The sequence below is a fragment of the Penicillium waksmanii genome (genome assembly GCF_028829765.1).
Source record: "Penicillium waksmanii strain IBT 27052 chromosome Unknown utg000008l:1.0-5622682.0:1.0-5626561.0, whole genome shotgun sequence".
NCBI classification, from domain to species: domain Eukaryota; kingdom Fungi; phylum Ascomycota; class Eurotiomycetes; order Eurotiales; family Aspergillaceae; genus Penicillium; species Penicillium waksmanii.
Genome location: NW_026643254.1, coordinates 2,833,371 through 2,852,639, shown reverse-complemented (window position 1 = coordinate 2,852,639; position 19,269 = coordinate 2,833,371). Strand labels below are relative to the sequence as shown.

Sequence of the window (19,269 nt, the reverse complement as noted above, 5' to 3'; positions counted from 1 at the left end):
TTTGTGTTCAAGATGATCATCCGATCTTGTTTCAGCAGTGAAATCCCCGTGGAGGATGGCAAGTTGGCAACGGCACCGGGGTACTGGGGAACTGGAGAACCTGGGCGCCAATGGTTGTGAAATGATTAGGAGAGTTTCCAGGGATCGCTACGAAGTACAGCGAGTTTTGACCGAGAGAACTGCGAGACTCCCAGAACCACGGTTCATGTTGGTGTTTGATGCTCATCGACTCCACTTGCGCCCGCATCCGCCGCTGCCGGGTTTGCCTTCTTCACGCTCCTGCAGGGTCCAGCAACTGGAACTTGAATATTTACTGTTTCCTATTCCGTTCACTTCTCACTGCCGATGTTTCACCCGAGCCCATTCAAGCTCATAAGGAGCCCCGGTCACAAACAGGTCGTGATCGAGCCTGTTCTACATACGCGTATGCATGCGCTGCTTGCAGCAGCGTGCGAATGGAAGAGAATGGAATAAATCTCCAAAGTTTCCTTGGAGAACCCCACACCATATTTTGCCATGGATTGGCAAGGGTTGCGCATCTCTGGAGACTCCGCAAATGAAGCTGGAGCTGGGGTGAAGGTCTTCCAACCTCCGTCCTTCGTACTTCGTAGATCAGTCCTCTCTAGGCCCCGCCGACTATGTATTGAAAAAAGCCCAAAGAACCCACGGCCCACGTCATAGCGCCATTTAGCCTCGCCTCATTGGCAGAGAGGTCTTTTTATTGGGGCCTGTTCTCACTCAAACTTGTCCTAGTGGCGTGTCTTCTCCGTATTGAATACATAGTGTTTGAACTAGATGAACGCTATTGAAGGGCGAGTCTAGCTTCCTGAGAGATCTTGCGGGGATCGTCCTTGTGATGCTCTCGTCTCTTGTCAAGTTTCTTGCCTCTCTCTGTGTTCATAGTTATGTCATGAAAAGTCTTCGACCTCCTCCGATTGAGACTGTTGGAACAAATAATTAACGACCGTTTCTGAGTTCATCAATTCGGTTTTCTAAATTTGGCAGTTAGCGCGCAACATTCACCAGAGGATAGTACTGTTCGAAGGGAGGCTGGGAAATGTTGCAAGTAATTCACTCACCTGTTTCTCCAGGTCTATGACGGCTTTTTCGAACAGCGTTCCTTCAAGTTTCCTCAATCGAGATACCAAACTGAAGATCTCAGGGCGGAAAAGTGTCTGGATCATTTCCTCGTGCATATTTTCCACAATCTCGTTCATTTCTCTGGCATGGGAAAGCTGTGTCTCGAGCTTTTCCAGCAGCAACACAACAGCTCGGAGTTGAAAGATCTCCCAAGATGGATCAGCGGCGAGAAGTTCTCGGAGGTGATGAGGTGACGTGAGGGTCTCTTCCTTCCAGGTAGTTTCCAACTTTGCCGTCCCATCATGAGTCTGGCTCATTTTAATATGAAGACCGTCTTCTTCGTTCACACATGCCAACCAGACGAGGGGACTGTCCCAGGATATATGGCTCGATGATTCAGCATCAGAGACTATCGACAAACGGATTCCCGGCGTTTCGCTACACATGAAGTTTTTGGCAAATTCCAAAGGGTCATCCTTTGGCACGCGCATATCCAAGAGCACTTGGCTTTCTTCGGTCCTGTCGCTCTCAAGGAACCCATAGGAGAATATCATCTCAGATGCGGGCTTTTCATCGCCATAACTAGAATAGAGCCAGCAATATCAGAAAAGCTCCATATTGTGCAAGTCAAAGCAAAACAGTAAATAGCCAGACGGGTGCCAATGTAGAAGAACTCACGATATCGTCACCTCTTCTCCCGGGCGCATGGTCTTACCCCAACGCAGCTGCAAAATTGCATTGCCCTCGGGGTCTGCATCATACAGCGCCCGCACATCTGATCCAGAGACATGGTTGGCCATGTCGACACAGGGAACCATTGCATGTCCACTACCCGGCAAGTCGACCATACGCGACCGATAGGCAGCGTCAACATATTTCCAATCATCCTCGGTTAAACTGCCCGTTCCCTCCTCCCACCAAACTTGTCGACACCATGGGATGTTCTCCGTGCACTGGCGTAAACGCCTGAATTCCAGCTCTAGTGTGGAAATCTTGGCCTCGATGACCGCAGCGAGCGATGTTCCCCTCAGCAATTGCTGTTCCTCATCACTATAGCATGTAGGCAGCGGGAATGATGGTGGAAAGAATTTGATATACTCAGACCATGGGCTAGACATCCCCACCTGACGCTTCGTGTCGGGGCTGGAATGTGTGATCTGAACCAAGAGGAATAACATGATTGCCCCTCTGGTCGTCTGTTGCTTGTTAGTACAGGTTGCATCCAATTGCATGGGGAACGAAGAGGAAACAAACCCTTCCAAATCCACCACAAGCCTCAAGCACTTCCCGAAAATCTTGATCGGATTTCGAATAGTCCTGCACCGTTTCCAATGATAGTACCAGGTCTCGCGGGACTCGGAGGAGAACCTGTGGAAGAGAATCGGATTCATGGCTAGACGTTTCTTCTGTTGCCACGATCGCATTTCCCCTATCGGTATCACTCACTGAGGAGCTTAGATTCTGAAAAGCAACGCCATTCGTGACAATCCCATTCAGCCTAGCCCAGGCCGGGAGGGACTGAAGCGGAAGATATTCCCGCCTCATCGCGCCAAAGGGGGAGGGGGAATTCGGTAGGGTTTTAGGTAAAAAAAATGAAAGGCTTCGATCACAAAGATCCTTCGTCAAGTTTTTCTCTTCGATGATGCGTTGCTTTGTGACAATAACAACTTGAAGATAGCACTTCGCGGTGTTAACATCGGCGCGCCCGCGGACTCGGGAGGCGCGGGCAGGTGCACAACGCTAATCCAAATTAGGACCTGAACATATCAGATAGTACTGTTATATGTTTAGGTCCATGCTTTAATGCCCATCAAAACCTTGGAAATAGTTCAAGTTCTCAATCATATCCTACTCTTCAATTTATAGGTCTTGATCTCTTTTCAAATAGGTATTCACTTGTACATTAAATACATTCAACACCTCCATACCCACCCTACCTATTGGTCTCCACAGTTCAGCTGGCACACGAACTCTGCATCGGAGGCTCCAGCGACACTAGTATGTACCAGTGGCAATATGAGGAATGCAGGTAAATTAAATTATATTGGAAGTAACATAGTGGTGGATGTATCGTATCCTCATTCTGGTGGCAGAATTACAGGACATAGTACCCGTCAGCTGGTCACTGGGCAGTCATCATTTTTGATAGGTTTCATAACTTACAACTGTGCTCTTCTCAAGACAATTCTGATCATCTTCAAAATGACAACGTTCTTTTTCCGAAGGTTCACGTTGAATATCAACTCCACATTTTTGACAGCCCTATTTCTTTTTATTAGAGAACTGGTTAGCTCCTTATATGTCTGGTCATATATCTTGTTGGACTTCCGTTACTTACCTCTGGTTCGTGGTAGCACTCAAGACTATCCCAAACACATTCTCCTGGGCAATTCGTTATACAAGAATACCTAGCGGCTTGGGCCTCCCTTTCTGGGTCTTGGTTAACTGTGGAGCGGCCATCGAACCACCAACAGTAAATGCCAAAATGAGTAGAGTAAATTGCATATTTGTGGCTGCAAGTCTCTATTCAGAAGCACCTGAGAGCCTGTGGCAAACGATAAGGTGGAGCGTAGATTATTGGCAAGTGGTAAAAGAATGAATTGTGATGAGGTCTAGCATACCATCGACTGGCCTTTGTATACCGTCTAAGCTTTACATGTTGGGACAAGGCGAAGTACGAAGTCAGCAGTCTCGCATATTCAGCTAGCGTAACTCATTGTGTAACCGATTATATATCTACTACTGAATTCAGATAGTATATAATTGAGCTGAGTTATGTACGGAGTACATAACTAGACCAACCGCTAGTTACCTGATTATTAACTACTGCCCCGCCCCATAATACGAGTGGGGCGGGTTTTGCTATAATTTTCCATGAGCCCCGTCGAAAGTACGTATCCTGTGATATTATTTAGTAGAATATGGATGTGCATTCTACAATGTCTCTTTAATGACCCGCTTCATGATTGGTCTACGCTAAGTCCCTGGCGATGGGTCCAGGAAATAATCTTCTGTGTGTGTGCAGTATGCATATTAACTCCCAGCCTGTCCTGGCCTCCCTGGGATGTTATTACAGTATTTGACGTCATAACCAGCTTGTCATCTGCCAGTCACAAATTCGGCTTTAGATGCACATCCCAAGGTTCAATCAACTTGATTGAAATCTCTCTTTCTTTTAAGAACAGGGTTTTCACGGTTGAGCACTTGGGCACTGTTAAGCACAACACGATCGTCCGAGTCGTGCTGAATAAATATTCAACTCGAAATGTTACGACTTTGGAATATATATCTCCATGGAAATCGATTACATCTGCCACTGGCACTGGCACCACACTGCCGGTGGCAGCTGAGGACTCTGAATCGGAGGCCATCAGATACTACCACCTGGTTCTGCGTCCGATCTCAAAGTTACACACAGTCTAGTGGACGGAGTGACGATATCAAGGACGGTTCTGTCCAGCGGGCGAAGAAAGGAGACACGAGTGATCCAGGAGCCGCAGCAGTAGCCAGCGGGTTGGAGGAGAGGGAGGCCAATGAAGGGATCGCGGATGACTCAAAGTCTGGAGCGACAACAGAAAGAGGTGGGAGCAAGCATGCTGCAAAGGCCAAAAGAGAACACCCTGCTGCACCAGAGCCCATCATCGGAATGAATGACGAGCGAGCTCGAGTGAGTTCCTACTACTATTTCCCGACAAAACATATTGTCAAAGTATTGACCTAATTTTTGGTTTCAGAAGGGCGGTTAATTATCAACCTTGGAAGTTCATGTCTCTTGGATCCATATTGGGCTGAATTAGCACTCATAAATAGTGGTATTGCGATCTACTCTGTACTTCAAAACCGGCAGATCATTGCCGCATTATCGGAGCGCGTGTCCGTGCTTCTAAAATTGTTGTATTTCATGAATAGGTATATAGTAATTGCTTCACCGGCCGACCTTGAATGATAGGATCTGCGAGAAAATGGTGATTAGTATCAATATGTCCGTCCAGTGGATCTTCTGATACAGAAACCAGTAATAAATACTTACATCGTGTTTCCCAACAGCGACAATGTCGTCCTCTGATACTCGAGTACCACCGACTCCTTCAATATAGGAAATAGGCACATCTCCCATGACCTTTCTGGCTACATCACCCACTGTACTGTTTCTGCTTATTGTCAGCAGGTACTCGGACAGAAGAGCCAACACGACACTTACTTCTTGACTAGGACACAATCGCGGAATACCGCTGATCCTGACCCCGAGCTAAAGGTCTGGAGGTTTCGCACGGGGAAGATTGGTACAAGACCCAGTAGCTCAGCAGCACGAGAAAGACATTGCACGACTCCGGTCGAACCGAATCGATACAACACCATATCTTTCAGGTTCTCCACCCGGCTTTATTGTTAAAATTGGTTAGTAGGGAGCATTATCTGCCAGGGAGTTTGCGAACTCACGTTTTCAACTTTTCGTCCATCTCCTTCAGACCTCCACCATCTGGTTCGCCCATCTCGATCAAATCTTCCCGCGTGTCCACAAACTCACTTCCTTCAACGTATTTGACATATTGTTGTTTTGCTAACCGTCTGAGGAAGACTTCTGATATGGCCGAGCAAAGCACGATGCTCTGGGGATCTTGCATTTTGGCGATCTTGCTCACATTCTATGGCTTCGGTTAGCACTGGCGGATCCCAAGAATAGGTAACAAGAAATCGGACCTTATCTGCATCAGGGTGATCGATTTTGTTCAAAGCATACACCGTGGGGAACTTTTCGTTGATAAATGTCTTAACCACAAGCTCCACGGTCTCATTGGACCAGTGCTCGAGAGGTTCCTTCATAGCAAGCTTGTCTAAACAACGAGCGACAACGGAGTGGGTACTTCCGTATCCTGAAAATTGACCTTGTAATGTGTCGACAGGGTTCGCCTCTATATATATGTTAGTAATTGAGGCATGAGGCATATTCCTTGAAAACATTATACTGACTCGTTGCGACGTGTCTCCGCTTGATTGATCCCCTGAAATTACCTGTTAGAACAGCCGTTTCTAGTAGCATCCATCCATGGCTCCAGACTCACCATTTCTCCATCAAATTACCCAGGACCCAGCGCACGATCTCGGAGTATAACCACTCAATATCCACGGAGGGATCATATCCTCGAGTAGCCTTGCCTTCTGCATCTGTGGTACCGCTCACATCCACCACGTGGATCAGCGCATCCGCATGACGCAAGTCATCCAAGAATTTGTTTCCCAACCCGCGACCTTGATGCGCTCCAGGAACAAGTCCGGCGACATCTAGCAATTCAATCGGAACGGAACGTCTTCCTTCGTGGCAGGCGCCATAGTTTGGTTGACAGCGGTCGGAAATACCATGTCTTTGACAGGGGCAATCGATCTGCAGGTATCCAATGGCTCGCTGGGGATCAATGGTTGTGAAGCTGGCGAGCGTCAATCGTTAGCGCAAGGTTTGTTCGATACTCCGGTGTGTTCGTTCTAGCTCGAGCAATAAAAGGTGGACGTACGGGAAATTGCCTAGAGGACGAATTGAAATTAGTAAGGTCGATCATAGAAATACCACAACGAGCATGTACTTACCGACTTTTGAAGTAGCATCGGTCAAACTGTTCAATGTTGTAGATTTCCCACTCGACGGCTGTGCCCCCTCCATGGTTAGCGGGGTCACGATTTGGGCATGGGACGACGAACCTTGCCAACTAGGCCAATTAAGGGATCACGGGGCATCTTGAGATATTCCGACTGGCGTAGAAACCAAAACAACAAACAATTAAAACCTCTTGACTGCCTGCACAAGCCAAGCGATTGGAAGACTTCGGAGTTGCGATAAGAATCATTTTCTGCCATTCAAAAGCAGAAGGCGGTAACTACTAATTACAGGGCCCCTCAACAATACCACAGAGCACCCACCGCCTCCCCTTTTGGTCGCCGACAGCCTGTAGTATACAACTGAAGAGGATGAACCAGATAGGATTGAAAATAGATTAAGATCGAAATTGAGACCACATTAGCGCATAAGTTCATATAAATCCAAGGTGCACACAGTAACGGTAGTGTTTTCTGCTAAATTGTCTCGTAGAGGACGAGAACAGTGTTTCTGGTTGAGACCTGTGATGTCTATTCCTACTACTCGTTACATCAAAGTGATCAATTTTGCCAATCATGAAATCTTCCGGTGAATAGAACGGTCTGTATGTAGAATAGCCCAAACATTTGAGGCATGAGCTTCATAACATTATGGTGTATTTACTACCCAATCTTGGTAAGGACATAAGTTAGATTACATGTCTATGATTTCATTGCTTGGAGTGCGATTGGCATTCATGACAATTCAGCGAAGAAGGATGGAATACTGGTTACAATTGTGGAGTCAAAAAGTGAAGCATCGACTCAAGTCCTGCGGGGCATTTCGAATAGGCCAAGACTTGTTTTCTGGGAAGTAGGGGCATTCCAATGCATCTGTTATTAGTATCCATGGTCTGGATTGTCGTTATGTCGTCATAAGGGCAAACGTCATCTCTGTCACATTTCATACCATAAGCACTCTGTAAGAATACTATAAGAGTACTAGTAGGTCCCTTCAAAATTCTACATTATCCAATTTTGAAAGTGACTCTTTTTCACGAACAAATTCCTCTCATACCTCCAAAATGTCCGATCAGACCTACCACACCACTCGCCAGGACTTGCGCAAGGAAGAGTCTCGTGTCTCCCAACAGCATGGTGGAAAGATTCCCGCCGACTCTGATGTTTCCAATATGAAGGTGAGAGTTCTTCATCAAAAAAAGTGAACTGGCCCTCGTTAATATTTCGTATCTTAAGTCTATCATCGACCAGAACACCAACAAATCGAAGCAGATCGACGAGACCAAGGCCAACTTGCCCCTGCCAGAGGACCCTCCAGTTGCTAGTGACTGGAACTCCTCCGACGAGCGAACCGTCAACGTCGGCTCCGGTCGCCTTGAAGGTCCTATCTCCACCGGTGCCGATGACGCTCTACGCGGGCCATCTACCGCCGCCAGCAGCGTTCGTGTCTCTGGTGACGAGCTGCATAAGAACACCGCACCTCAATAAGGTCGACATTAAAAGGAAATTAAAATAAATTGAAAAGGTCACTGTTGGCGACACTTTTGTTGTTGAATGATTTCGATGGATACTGGGCGATGGACTACTGTATTCATCATCACATGTACGATAGTCATTCTTGCACAAACTCCAAGTTGCACTCAATCACGAGCGAATGAATTCAAAATATACACTTAACAATAAATAATATAAGTAAGCTAAAAAATTGTGCTCGACCTTCAATCGCATGTAAATTGTAAGCTTGCTTTTGCTGGTGGTTCAGTGTTCCCACTCTCCACCGACCTGCGCCAACAACTTAGTTGCAATTGTTGCAAATTGTGAATCCATATTGTCTGCAGATAGATCAGTCGTAAATCATCAAGCTTAGATAAGCCAGCAGAATGATCCTCGTAACCTTGGCAGGCGATTGCAGTGTTCAAGTGGAAGATTACCTATTCGGGAATGGTGGCAATTTGAAGTAATTATGTAGCCCTGACGTCAACCGCCAATTCGACTTTGATATCTGCCCAGTTTCAATCCCAGACCCAAAAAGTCTCATAACTCATGAACTCATGGATCCACGATGCATTAAGCATGTGGAGTCCTTTCTCCTCTTTGACAACGAATTTCTCGCAAAAATTGATGGACACGGCCCCACACAGACGTAGCGGTTCCGCCGGCCCTTCATCAGATTTCGAGAACCCGCCAATAAAAACGCTTCGATCGCAAGACTGGTTGATGTGACTTCTGCTGTTGATGAAGATCATCTTGAAAACTGTTGATGGCCATGAGGAAACCGTAAGCGTGACATCACTCACCGTGATATCAAGCTCTTCCTGTTACGAGAACGTCGCAGGCTAGTTAGTTGGTCAGTAGTTATGTGTTCATATGTTGCTAAGAGGTCTTGACCTGGAACTATTTAGATCTACTGTCACCTCGCGCAATTTCATACTATTCAATTTATTGATTTAATCAATTTCACAACCAGCCTTCTTGTCACTCTTCAGTCACTCAGTGAAATTGAACACACTTTTTCTCTACTTCCACTTCATACACATTCAATATGGATCTCCAGGGCACTCCTCTCCCTCACGGCACCCGCAGCACTAAGGTCACCACCGACCCTCTTGCCTCTCAGCAACCCATTGAGGAGCCTTCAGGCCCTGTCGCTAATGACTCCCTTGCGGCTGAATCTGTTGCCAAGGGTGGTGCTTTCTCCAACAACCGCGGCGCCGAGCCCACATCTTACAACAAGTCCTCTTTGAAGAATACCAACACCTCTGGAGCCACCGAGCTTCCCCCTGCCTCTGTTGGTGGTCTGCGTGATGACCGTGAGCGTCAGGAGAAGTACCCTGAAGCTCTCGGCGGCCAGGGTGATTTCCCCGGTGCCCACCTCTCACAGTCTGGCTATGTTGGTGGCCCGACCGCTGCTAAGCAGCAGATGGGTCAGGCAGATCAGACTACTGCCAGCGGAAGCAGTCAATACAATGCCGGCCAGGCCCCTTCATACATCGCTGATGTGACCGATGGTTATCAGCACCAGAAGCCCGACGGCCGAAACATTCACGAAGGTGACTTCCACTCTTCTACTGCGAAGAATGCCAGCTTCAACTCCGATATTGGCACCAGTGATGACCCTGGTCGCGCTGCTATCCACAAGTTCCAGCAAACCTCCGCCACTAGCGCGCTGAACGCTGGTGTTCCTCGTCAGGAGCACGTTGGCAACCCGACTTCCTTTGAAGCTCTGGAGCGGGACCAGCGTGCTTAAAAAAGGGCTCTTGTTTTATCCTTACTGCTTTATTGAATTCACCTGAGCTAGCAAGCGTTTTGTTAATCTAGCTAGCCCACGCCTGGAGCTGGGCTTACGATGGATTATGAGTGCATGGATTTATATGATGTAAATTAGATCTATACAAAATTTCGAAACGATTATAACTACTTTAAACTACTTTGAACAAAGATCCATTGATCACCAATTAGTATAGCATATATACGCTTGAGTATTTCATCGCTTAGCTATTCTGAGTAAGCACTGACTCAAATGACTCGATAATTATCGATCCCCGATTCTGATTCCGAGTCCGAGGTGTTTGACATCAAAAGCGAACCTTCGTCATCGGGGCCCTCTGCCACAGGCATAGGGAATCCGACCGGATGTAGAGGTAATTTTGACATTTCACCATGTTCAGAAAGTTCATATTCTTCACTGTCATCCTCTAATCCATCTTCAACGGTGCGGTGTCCTGTCTCATCCGCCTCATCATATCCGTTCCACAAATAATTCCCAAACTCAACCAACCCAATCGTAAAAATCGCAATCCACACCAACGCGAGAAGAACAATAATTGCCGTAAATATACCGGGGAGCGGGAATGCTGGGAAAGCTGCCGGGAAGAATTTCATAAGAGGGATGGAAACTCGATAAGAGAGAAACGAAATGTAGTGGCCGGACGAATATCTTGGTGTCGAAGCCGAGTAGAATTCAGACTCGTATCCATGAATCGCATCATATGGTGTTTTTGGGTGGCCCAGCATTTGGCCATATTTCTTGTTCGTCACCTCGACCACATTGATGGGATCACTTTCAAGTTCATCGTCATAGCCGTAGACTTCATGTGGGTTGACCGAGATGTGTGAGACTGGGATCAGGACTGATACAACTGGTTTGGTGGGCACATCGTCACCTGGGGTATACGAGTTGTCGAGTTCTTCCCCCTCAATGGCTGGGTCACTATTGATTGAGTTCGACTTCACAGAGTATTAGAATAGTCGGAGCTTTGAAGGATGGGCAAGAAAAGATGCGAAACTGACCAATTTGAATTTGGCCCGTGCTGACTCGAGAGACGAAAGGGTTCTTGCTTCATCATAGGGCGTACGCGCGTCTTGCGTGTTCGCATCATTGATATCACGACTCCCCGCCCATTGCGATGGTTGTATGGGATGAGATATGGCCATATGCACTATTGTCAAAAGAAGCACAGTCACGGGCCAGGCCCGAGGACAGAGGGCTATCATCTTCAACGGCACGGAAATAGTATCGATTATATTAAGGAGAGAATAAGTTGATTATGGAACGAATGTCGGGTGGCGCATAATATATATGAAGTATGCAAGAAAGAAAGTCGAAGGGGAAAAAAGAGATCTTACAATTACGAGGCGACGTGGGCTTTTCTTATAATGACGATTTGGGGTAGGGCAGCAGGGTGACCGGGGGACTCCCCGCAAGGGCTGCAGTTTTAGACGAGAAAGATACCGCGTACAACCTACCATACGCCAAAAATTTGGGAGAGAAAACTAAGTCTTGAATCTAGGAGGAGCGAGGCAAAAGATAGATGTACCCGGCTAGTTGGGATTCTGAGCCTATACTCCTTCTAATTGGCCATTTTTGATCTCATCTGTGGTGTGGTATGTAATTCTCCCCCTTGTTCGACCTTTTAAGAAATAAAGGGATTGATCAGATTCAGCAACCTGGAATGATAGCGCCACAGGCTTGATAGTTCGGTTCGGATGCAAGGCCGATCGGCTAGGTTCGACACTAGCAATGGCCAGTGCGAGTTCCATTTTCCATTACTGAAGCAGTTCGTGATTCTTTTTCACTCATTTTTTCTCTCTCTATCTCCACCCGAAGTGGTGACACTGACACTTTGGATTACTAGCCGAGCTTTTGTTCATTGATCCCGGAAACTGATAGGCAAGTTCAATTGCAACTTAAGGTCCAGTGGCTGTGTAACCGTGCTGTCACGCTCTACCTGGCAAGGCACATAGTAGTGCAATGTCGACAAAATGTCAAGCTGTGTGACTAGATGATTGCTTCGTACTAAAACCAGCGGAATCTATGAAATGGAGATCAAATCAAAACACTGCAGGACCGAGGTACGGACAGGGCCGCAGATTGCGCACATGGAATGTCATCCACCGACAAGCCAAATCGCATGGAGGCCCACTTAGGTAGGTGTCATGTTTTGACAAGTACGATGGTAATTTCAAATGGATGTATGGGGTGATTTCTCATTGGGAATTCTTCCTGCCTTTTTTCATACACCGTTGATAGAACGCCGAACAGCAGAGAAGCAAACATGGTAAAAGAAATGATATAGAAACCCAAAGGCCGAACCCCCAAAGACATGCACAGTCCTATCAGACGAGAACCATAACCTGTACACAATACGTGAACCCACTAGCAAACCAGGAAGGTGGGTACAAAAGCGAAAAAGGACAAAGCAAGCAAGCAATCACCTTAAACGGTCAGCTTCTCGCACTCCTTCTTGGCAAGCTTGGCCAACTCCTCAAAGACTCCGCTGAAGTCCTCGCTATCGGCATCCTTGTTCTTGCCAGCCGACTTGGGGGTCACCATGACCACACTAGTGGGACGCTTGGTAGCGGCGGAGGCACCGAGCTCAGCGCGGGAAGTGACGAAAACGTAGGGAATACCGTGGTCTTCGCACAGAACGGGGATGTGAGAGATGACGTCCATGGGGGAGATGTCAGCGGCAAGAATGACGACCGCGGAGGGAGTATCGATGGAGGCGTTAGCGGCGGGGATGGCGGACTTGCGGAGAGCCTTGACGACCTCCTTGACACCGCGCTTGAGAGACTTGTTGACGGCAGCTGTAAGACAAGAAATAGATTAGTGACTAGTTCAATTGGATGGCAATCCACATCGTTTTCCAAATATGCGTTCGATTTGCACTGGCCATGCAGCATGTTGCATAGGGAAGCAAGGCAAATCTACAAGCACAAACAGACGAGAAGATGACAGACGCAAAAGATGATTCTTCCGAGGAATTGGGATTGATTGGCATACCCTTCTTGACGGTCTTGAGAACCTTCTTGGCCTGCTTGTCCTCAACCAGAGGGTTGGCGAAAGGCACAACGGCACCAACGGGGCGGTCGATGGCCATGGCATCAACCTCAACGTCGGCGACACCGGCGGCGGCGGCCTGGTCCAGTCCCTCGAGGACTTGGCTAGTGATCTCCTTCTCTACCGCATCGGCGAGAGCGGACTTGTCCTTCTTTTCCTTCTTTTCCTTCTTGGGCTTGGCAACGCCGTCCTTGTCGGAACGCTTCTCCTTCTTCTCAGCGCGCTTCTTCTCCTTTTCGACCTTGTCCTTGCCCATGATGACGATTGTGTAAAAAACGGGGGGCGTGAGGTGGTGGGGTGTGTTTGATGGTGTGTAGAGAAAAAGTGCGCTGCGCAACTCTCCGAAATAATTTCTGAAGACGCTAGTCCTGATCCGGTAGCTCTGGTCGGATGACTAAGGCCCAAACATCCGCCGCAGTCGCCAGTGAGCTTAACACACTTGAGACACTCCCAATCCTATCCTTTTGTTTTAAGAATCCGAGTGGAAAGTGTGACTCCTCAAGGGGCTCGAGACAATTGGTCCGCCGCCGAGTCTCATTGACGCTCTTTGTGCAGACAGCCCACAATCACCATCCCAACCACCGGCGGCCCCCCATGGACTCCAGTCAGTCGACGCGACCAGCATCCCAGCTGGTTGCTGGCTTTGCCTCGCCCTCTACTCCCGCAAGTGCGCGAAGGTCGCTGAGGCAATCTACTCAAACTACCCATTCCCAACCTTTACCGCAACACCCATTGCACGGTGAGGAACCATTCACCCATTAACGAAGACAAGACGCGACGAGACATTAATTTCGAGATACAGATGCGGAGAAGGATGAATTACGGGTGCAAGTCAGCACTCTGAGATACGAACTCGAGAACATCAAGCAAGAACAGGAGCTACAAACCTTGCAACACGAGAAGGAGACTCGTGAAATTCAAATAAAGGCGGATGCGGACTTCCGAAAAGCGCAAGTACGTTACCCTTAACCCTGACACTCTTCAGTGTTCTTTAACTCACGGTGTTATTTAACAGGCAGCAGAGTCGGCATCGAACCGCGCCATTAACAAGAGCGAAACCCTGGCAAAGGAACTAAAGGAGGCACAGGAGCAGGCACTCACTGACAGGACGAGCCTCGAACGCAAAAACCGAACACTGCAGGATGAAAGACAAACATTACAAGAGGAGCTAGACGATTCACAAGCACGCTTATCCGACCAAGAACGACACTCTAAGTATCAGATAAATGAACTGGAAACCGTCCGTGCATCTCTTCAAAAGACCATTGAGGAATTTCAAAATGATCTCCACGCTGCTCGCACCTCCCAGCAGACAACCCAAGAAAAGTTGACTCAACGCGAAAGCGAAGTTGCGGAGCTTGAGTCGGAGAACATCCGCTTGAAATCGGAGGGGAGCGATGCCGAAGAACTGGCCGTTCTAAAAAGGGAACTTTCTGAACAAGTCAGCCATATTCGCGAGTTGGAGACGACGGGTCGGGAACAAGGCGCGGAACTACAATATCTACGGAAGGTTCAGAAGAACGTCGAGGTGGTCCAAGAGCAAAAGAGGTCACTCGAGAACCAGCTGATGGCTATGAAAGACTTGGAGGCGGAGGTTGGTACACTACAGATTCAGAAACAGGTTCTCGAGGATGAACGGCAATCTTGGACCAGCCTGCTTGAAAATAACAATCAATCGGCTGAATTCGATTCTCCCGAAGCTGTTGTCAAAGCCTTGGCAGAGACACAAATTGAAATGGCGACGCTGGTTGATCGACTTGGCACCGTTGATGCGCAATTTCTCGAGAAGGATGAAGCGATTAAGATTTTGGAGAATGAAAAAGCCACCCTTCGCCAAGAAATCGAAAAGTTACGGGCCTCGTCCTCTGCCAATGGCTCTACTGCTGCTCCCGCAGCAGCTGAGGCTCGAGCTAAGTCACGGCTGGAGCGACAGCGTGTTCTGGCTGTCAAGGAAGTCGAATATCTTCGGGCTCAACTCAAGGCTTTTGATGAGGAGGAAATCACAATGAATGAAGAAAAGAGTTATGACGAACAAAAGGCGGAGCAGATTGCACAATTACAAAAAATTGTGGACGAGTACCGCAATGAGCTCCAAACGGCGCACGAAGAACTTTCCAAGAGGGAGGCACCACCTCCGCCAGCTCAGGATGATAGCCAGGCCCGGGGTACCAAGCGCCCCTTGTCATCAGCAGAAGGCGAGGTCGATAGTGAACGTCTTTCGGTACTCACGCGGAAAAACCGCAAATTGCAGGAGGCCCTCTCTAAAGCAGAGCAGGCCACGACACTTGGACGTCGAGAATTGGATGCCGCCAAGTCTCAAATCAAGTCTCTCAAATCTAAGTCGCGCACTCGTGTCCTCGAATTGCGAGAGAATCCGACCGCCGAGGCCGAGAAGATCAAAATGTCCACACTGGCAACACTACGTTCGGAGAACCAGGCTCTTCTCGCTCAACTCCGCGGCGAGAACACGGGCGTGAAAGCTGTCCCCGTCAGCACGCTTGACAGTCTCAAACTCGAGATGCAGGACATGGATCGCGTCGTCGCAGACAAGGAGAAGCGCATGCGTCGTCTCAAAGAAATCTGGACGGCCAAGAGTTCCGAGTTTCGCGAAGCAGTCGCCTCTCTCCTCGGCTTTAAACTCGACTTCCTCCCGAACGGTCGTGTTCGAGTGACTTCTATGTTCCATCTTTCTTCGGCCTACCGACACGGCGATGGCGATGATCCCTCCAACTCCCGCGGCGCTGGTAGCATGGGTGATGGAGGTGAGAACTCCATCGTTTTCGATGGTGAGAACGGCACGATGAAGATCTCCGGAGGACCGAATAGTCTTTTCGCAATGGAGATCAAGCATTTGATCAAGTTCTGGGTGGAGGAACGGAAGGATATACCTTGCTTCTTGGCTGCTATGACCTTGGACTTTTATGATAAGACGACCAGAGCGGCTAGGATTTAACGTGATGTGATCTGATGTGCTTCGCTGCACTATGTACCATATATGGCTGTCTGTATGAAGTCTACTTCAAAACTTGAAGGCTACTACTAGTATAATCGAATCCCTGCCTCTTAGTCCGAGTCACAGTCAGAGCCATAGTCACTTCACCCCACTTGTACTACTGTCCACCCCGTCGATGCAAACTTAAAGGTTACAGTCAGCTTCTAGCAACATGCACCACTCAACGATACAGATGAAACCAACCACGTCTCATTTAATGGCTTTTCCCAGGGAGAAACTAGAAAGAAGCGTCAAATCTTTTGGCCTGTGTCAGTGGTACTAGTAGTTCTCTGAAGCCGCAATGCTTACTTTCCAGATTCGGTGCCCGACTGTCGGGGTTTGTTTGGCAGGATTTCGGCCATACAGTAAGAGTAGGTCTACACCTGGCCAGTAAGAGTATCCACCACCTCCGAAAGATCGGCATGATTTCCACCCGTGCTGATAAATAACGATGCCCCTCCAATTGTTCATGGAATCCATCTCCTCAACTCCATCCCAAATCAATTTACGCCCGGTAACTCCTGTACCTGAACCTAAACCATGTCATCCAACCAGTATACGTTCTACGATCTTGCGAGCAGGTCGCCCGATTCGACATGGACTCCTAACCCCTGGAAGAGTGCGTCGTCAATCTTGAATACCTCATAGTAGTCAGGAAAAATAAATTGTGTAGCAATTTGCTAACATGGTAACACCTGATAGCTCGCCTTGTCTTGAACTTCAAGGGAATTGACTATAACACTCGCTGGGTACATTGAACAAACCAGCCATTACGACAATCGCTAATGAGTCACCCTAGCTGGAATACCCCGAGATCGCACCTGAATTGGAGAACCAGTACGTCTACAAGTATAAGAAAGATATAATTACTAGTAGGTACACATTATATTGACATACAACTCTTGCAGCCTTCCACCCAACGAGAATTTTCCACGCTACACAATCCCAGCAATCATCACACCTGAGGGGAAATACATGATGGATTCGCGCCCGATCGCAGAATACCTCGAAAGCAAACACCCCTCGCCCTCGCTCCACCTAGACTCCAGCATCGTGGATCAAGTTGACGCTCTCTGGTGGAAATACGTGGGCGCTATTATGCCTATATTCCTGAACCAAGTTCCAAAGCGAATTCTCAACGACGCCAGCTTGGAACACTGGTACCGGACTCGCAAGGCATTTGTCGGGATGAGCGTTGAAGAGTTTGAGGAGACGAAGGGTGGGGAAAAAGCGTGGAATGAGGCGGAGCCGGTTCTTCGTGAAACTACCGCTTTGCTGAAGCAGATTGAAGGGCCGTTCTTCTTGGGTGAGACTATAAGCTATGCTGATTTTATTTGGGGTAGTGTTTTGCTTTTTAGTGAGCGCATTGGGCCAGATTTCTTTGAGGAGGCTTTGAAGAGAACTGGTGATGCACAGGTGCATCTGGATCTTTTGAATGCGGTTCGACCTTGGTCTGTTTGAAGGCTCGGTGGTTGTGGACTTGGGTTATGATGTATAAGTTTCAATTAAGAAGCCAAATTCTACCTTCCGAAGCTATGCTCTACTCATTGGTCGATTCAGTAGCCAATTCAGTAGCCAATTCACAGTTTCACATTTCATAGTACATTAGTATCTTCCCTACAAGTAGCTATCCATCGCTACTAGTAGCAGCCCCACGCCATTCAATCGCACTTATATGGCCGACAAGGCCAAGTATTCAGCCCGGGGGCCAAGTAATACATTTGCAGGTGAGCCCATCGGCGATTCCTTACGCTAGCTACAAAGGCGGTCCAGAAGTTTGAAGACATCGCGCTATTTTTTTAGCGCGATTTTCGCGTCACCCCCCCCACTCATCTTCTTCAACTACCCCCTACACCACCAATATGCGTCGGTTTGGCACTGAAATAAGTGGCAATCGAAGGCCAGGGGGTGAGCTTTCATCTAAGGCCCGCGCAGCTATTATATACGCTCATGAATGTGGTGTATCGCCTACTAAAATGGCTACTGAGTTCAACGTCGCACGCTCAACAATATACTCTACAATCAAACGATTCTGAGAGCATCAAACGCTTAAATCACTGCCTCGTTCAGGTGCCCCTAAAGTCTATAGGTACTCTACTATTAAATATACCTGTTTACTTGCACGTCGTGAGCCTTGGCTAAGCCTTAGTGAGCTAAGCGCCCGTATACCCAGCCATCCATCTCGATCAGCAATCAAGCGATTCCTACGTTCAAAATTCCTCCAGCGCTATCGAGCAAGAGGTTGTATCCCAATTTCGAGGGAGAACGCCCGCAAACGAGTCCGATTTTGCCGAAATTGGAGGGCTGAACGCTACAATTCCCAACTACAAAGCTTTATATTTTCCGACGAATGCAGCGTTCAACGTATCCCTAATTTAAACGGCCAATACGTTACCCGGCTTAGAGGAGAAGCTTACCGGCAGGGAATGGTGCAAGTTAAGGCTCATGTGAAGGATATTTGTCAAATGGTTTGGGCTGGAATATGGCTCGGAGGGCGTACAAAACTTGTTATTATGGAGCGTGACTTTTCAGAAGGACAGCGAGGTCGCGGAGGTGGTTATACAACGAAATCCTACCTAAAAGCGCTTGAAGAAGGGTTTATTGAACACTATGAGCCTGGAACTATATTTCAGCAAGATAACGCTAAAATCCACCGCTCCTATGTTGCTCAGCGATGGTTTGAACGTCATGGTATAAACGTTATGGAATGGCCGCCACGCTCGCCAGATCTCAACCCTATTGAACCCGTGTGGCGTATGCTCAAACGTAAATTATGAGCTCTATCCTAATCTACTACATTGTGGTACATCTGAGGCAGATTGGAAGCTCTTTAGGGAGTGTATATCGGAGGCCTGGGATGCGCTAGATCAAAATAAAATTGATAGTATAATTAGATCGATGCCTCAGCGTATAAGCGAGACTCGTAAGGCACGTGGCTACTATACTCGGTTTTAGCAATTAAAATTCTGTGATATACTTTGTAATTGATTATTCTATATTATAGCAAATTTTGGTGCAATAATATTGCATATTGCATGCAATATATATATTTGAATGTAGAGTGGTGAAATGGCAGAATTACCCGATTAGGCGGTGTCTTCAAACTTATGGCCCAAGGTGGTAGTATGAGGGGTGGAAGAGATCTAAGTTCCAATAAACAAGAAGAGAATATCCGATTCGAAAACTGTAAGACCGAGGTCTTCACAACGTACTTACGCAAGTTAAATGCCTAGCTACAAGACCAAAATCACAAACGAAAAGAAAGGAG

General features: G+C 47.7%; 10 protein-coding genes across 10 annotated transcripts; 6 read left to right on the top strand and 4 right to left on the bottom strand.

Annotated features, from left to right (window-relative positions):
- Positions 1–908: 908 nt before the first annotated feature.
- Positions 909–2,625, bottom strand: N7481_009379 (SET domain-containing protein; the record flags this gene model as incomplete). Its single annotated transcript, XM_057268598.1, has 4 exons — positions 909–992; positions 1,080–1,662; positions 1,759–2,276; positions 2,335–2,625. The coding sequence occupies 4 exons, from the start codon at positions 2,623–2,625 to the stop codon at positions 909–911; spliced, it is 1,476 nt and encodes a 491-aa protein (XP_057119275.1).
- A 1,720-nt stretch (positions 2,626–4,345) lies between these two features.
- N7481_009378 (uncharacterized protein) lies at positions 4,346–4,826 on the top strand (the record flags this gene model as incomplete). Its single annotated transcript, XM_057268597.1, has 2 exons — positions 4,346–4,747; positions 4,815–4,826. The coding sequence occupies 2 exons, from the start codon at positions 4,346–4,348 to the stop codon at positions 4,824–4,826; spliced, it is 414 nt and encodes a 137-aa protein (XP_057119274.1).
- A 179-nt stretch (positions 4,827–5,005) lies between these two features.
- On the bottom strand, positions 5,006–6,810 carry N7481_009377 (Ygr210 GTPase family protein; the record flags this gene model as incomplete). The annotated part of the gene is made up of 10 exons (XM_057268596.1): positions 5,006–5,032; positions 5,111–5,231; positions 5,282–5,461; positions 5,521–5,726; positions 5,782–5,993; positions 6,052–6,083; positions 6,144–6,506; positions 6,591–6,600; positions 6,664–6,730; positions 6,775–6,810. 10 exons carry the CDS (start codon positions 6,808–6,810, stop codon positions 5,006–5,008), a joined length of 1,254 nt encoding a protein of 417 aa, XP_057119273.1.
- A 923-nt stretch (positions 6,811–7,733) lies between these two features.
- N7481_009376 (uncharacterized protein) lies at positions 7,734–8,157 on the top strand (the record flags this gene model as incomplete). The annotated part of the gene is made up of 2 exons (XM_057268595.1): positions 7,734–7,847; positions 7,906–8,157. The coding sequence occupies 2 exons, from the start codon at positions 7,734–7,736 to the stop codon at positions 8,155–8,157; spliced, it is 366 nt and encodes a 121-aa protein (XP_057119272.1).
- A 1,054-nt stretch (positions 8,158–9,211) lies between these two features.
- On the top strand, positions 9,212–9,916 carry N7481_009375 (uncharacterized protein; the record flags this gene model as incomplete). Its single annotated transcript, XM_057268594.1, has 1 exon — positions 9,212–9,916. One exon carries the CDS (start codon positions 9,212–9,214, stop codon positions 9,914–9,916), a length of 705 nt encoding a protein of 234 aa, XP_057119271.1.
- Positions 9,917–10,185: 269 nt separating this feature from the next.
- Positions 10,186–11,103, bottom strand: N7481_009374 (uncharacterized protein; the record flags this gene model as incomplete). Its single annotated transcript, XM_057268593.1, has 2 exons — positions 10,186–10,896; positions 10,960–11,103. The coding sequence occupies 2 exons, from the start codon at positions 11,101–11,103 to the stop codon at positions 10,186–10,188; spliced, it is 855 nt and encodes a 284-aa protein (XP_057119270.1).
- A 1,282-nt stretch (positions 11,104–12,385) lies between these two features.
- Positions 12,386–13,265, bottom strand: N7481_009373 (40S ribosomal eS12 domain-containing protein; the record flags this gene model as incomplete). Its single annotated transcript, XM_057268592.1, has 2 exons — positions 12,386–12,756; positions 12,953–13,265. The coding sequence occupies 2 exons, from the start codon at positions 13,263–13,265 to the stop codon at positions 12,386–12,388; spliced, it is 684 nt and encodes a 227-aa protein (XP_057119269.1).
- A 338-nt stretch (positions 13,266–13,603) lies between these two features.
- On the top strand, positions 13,604–15,962 carry N7481_009372 (coiled-coil domain-containing protein MAD1; the record flags this gene model as incomplete). The annotated part of the gene is made up of 3 exons (XM_057268591.1): positions 13,604–13,748; positions 13,812–13,963; positions 14,025–15,962. 3 exons carry the CDS (start codon positions 13,604–13,606, stop codon positions 15,960–15,962), a joined length of 2,235 nt encoding a protein of 744 aa, XP_057119268.1.
- Positions 15,963–16,541: 579 nt separating this feature from the next.
- N7481_009371 (glutathione S-transferase family protein) lies at positions 16,542–17,462 on the top strand (the record flags this gene model as incomplete). The annotated part of the gene is made up of 4 exons (XM_057268590.1): positions 16,542–16,620; positions 16,704–16,750; positions 16,801–16,838; positions 16,910–17,462. 4 exons carry the CDS (start codon positions 16,542–16,544, stop codon positions 17,460–17,462), a joined length of 717 nt encoding a protein of 238 aa, XP_057119267.1.
- A 1,004-nt stretch (positions 17,463–18,466) lies between these two features.
- On the top strand, positions 18,467–18,956 carry N7481_009370 (uncharacterized protein; the record flags this gene model as incomplete). Its single annotated transcript, XM_057268589.1, has 2 exons — positions 18,467–18,767; positions 18,820–18,956. The coding sequence occupies 2 exons, from the start codon at positions 18,467–18,469 to the stop codon at positions 18,954–18,956; spliced, it is 438 nt and encodes a 145-aa protein (XP_057119266.1).
- Between the last annotated feature and the right edge of the window lie 313 nt (positions 18,957–19,269).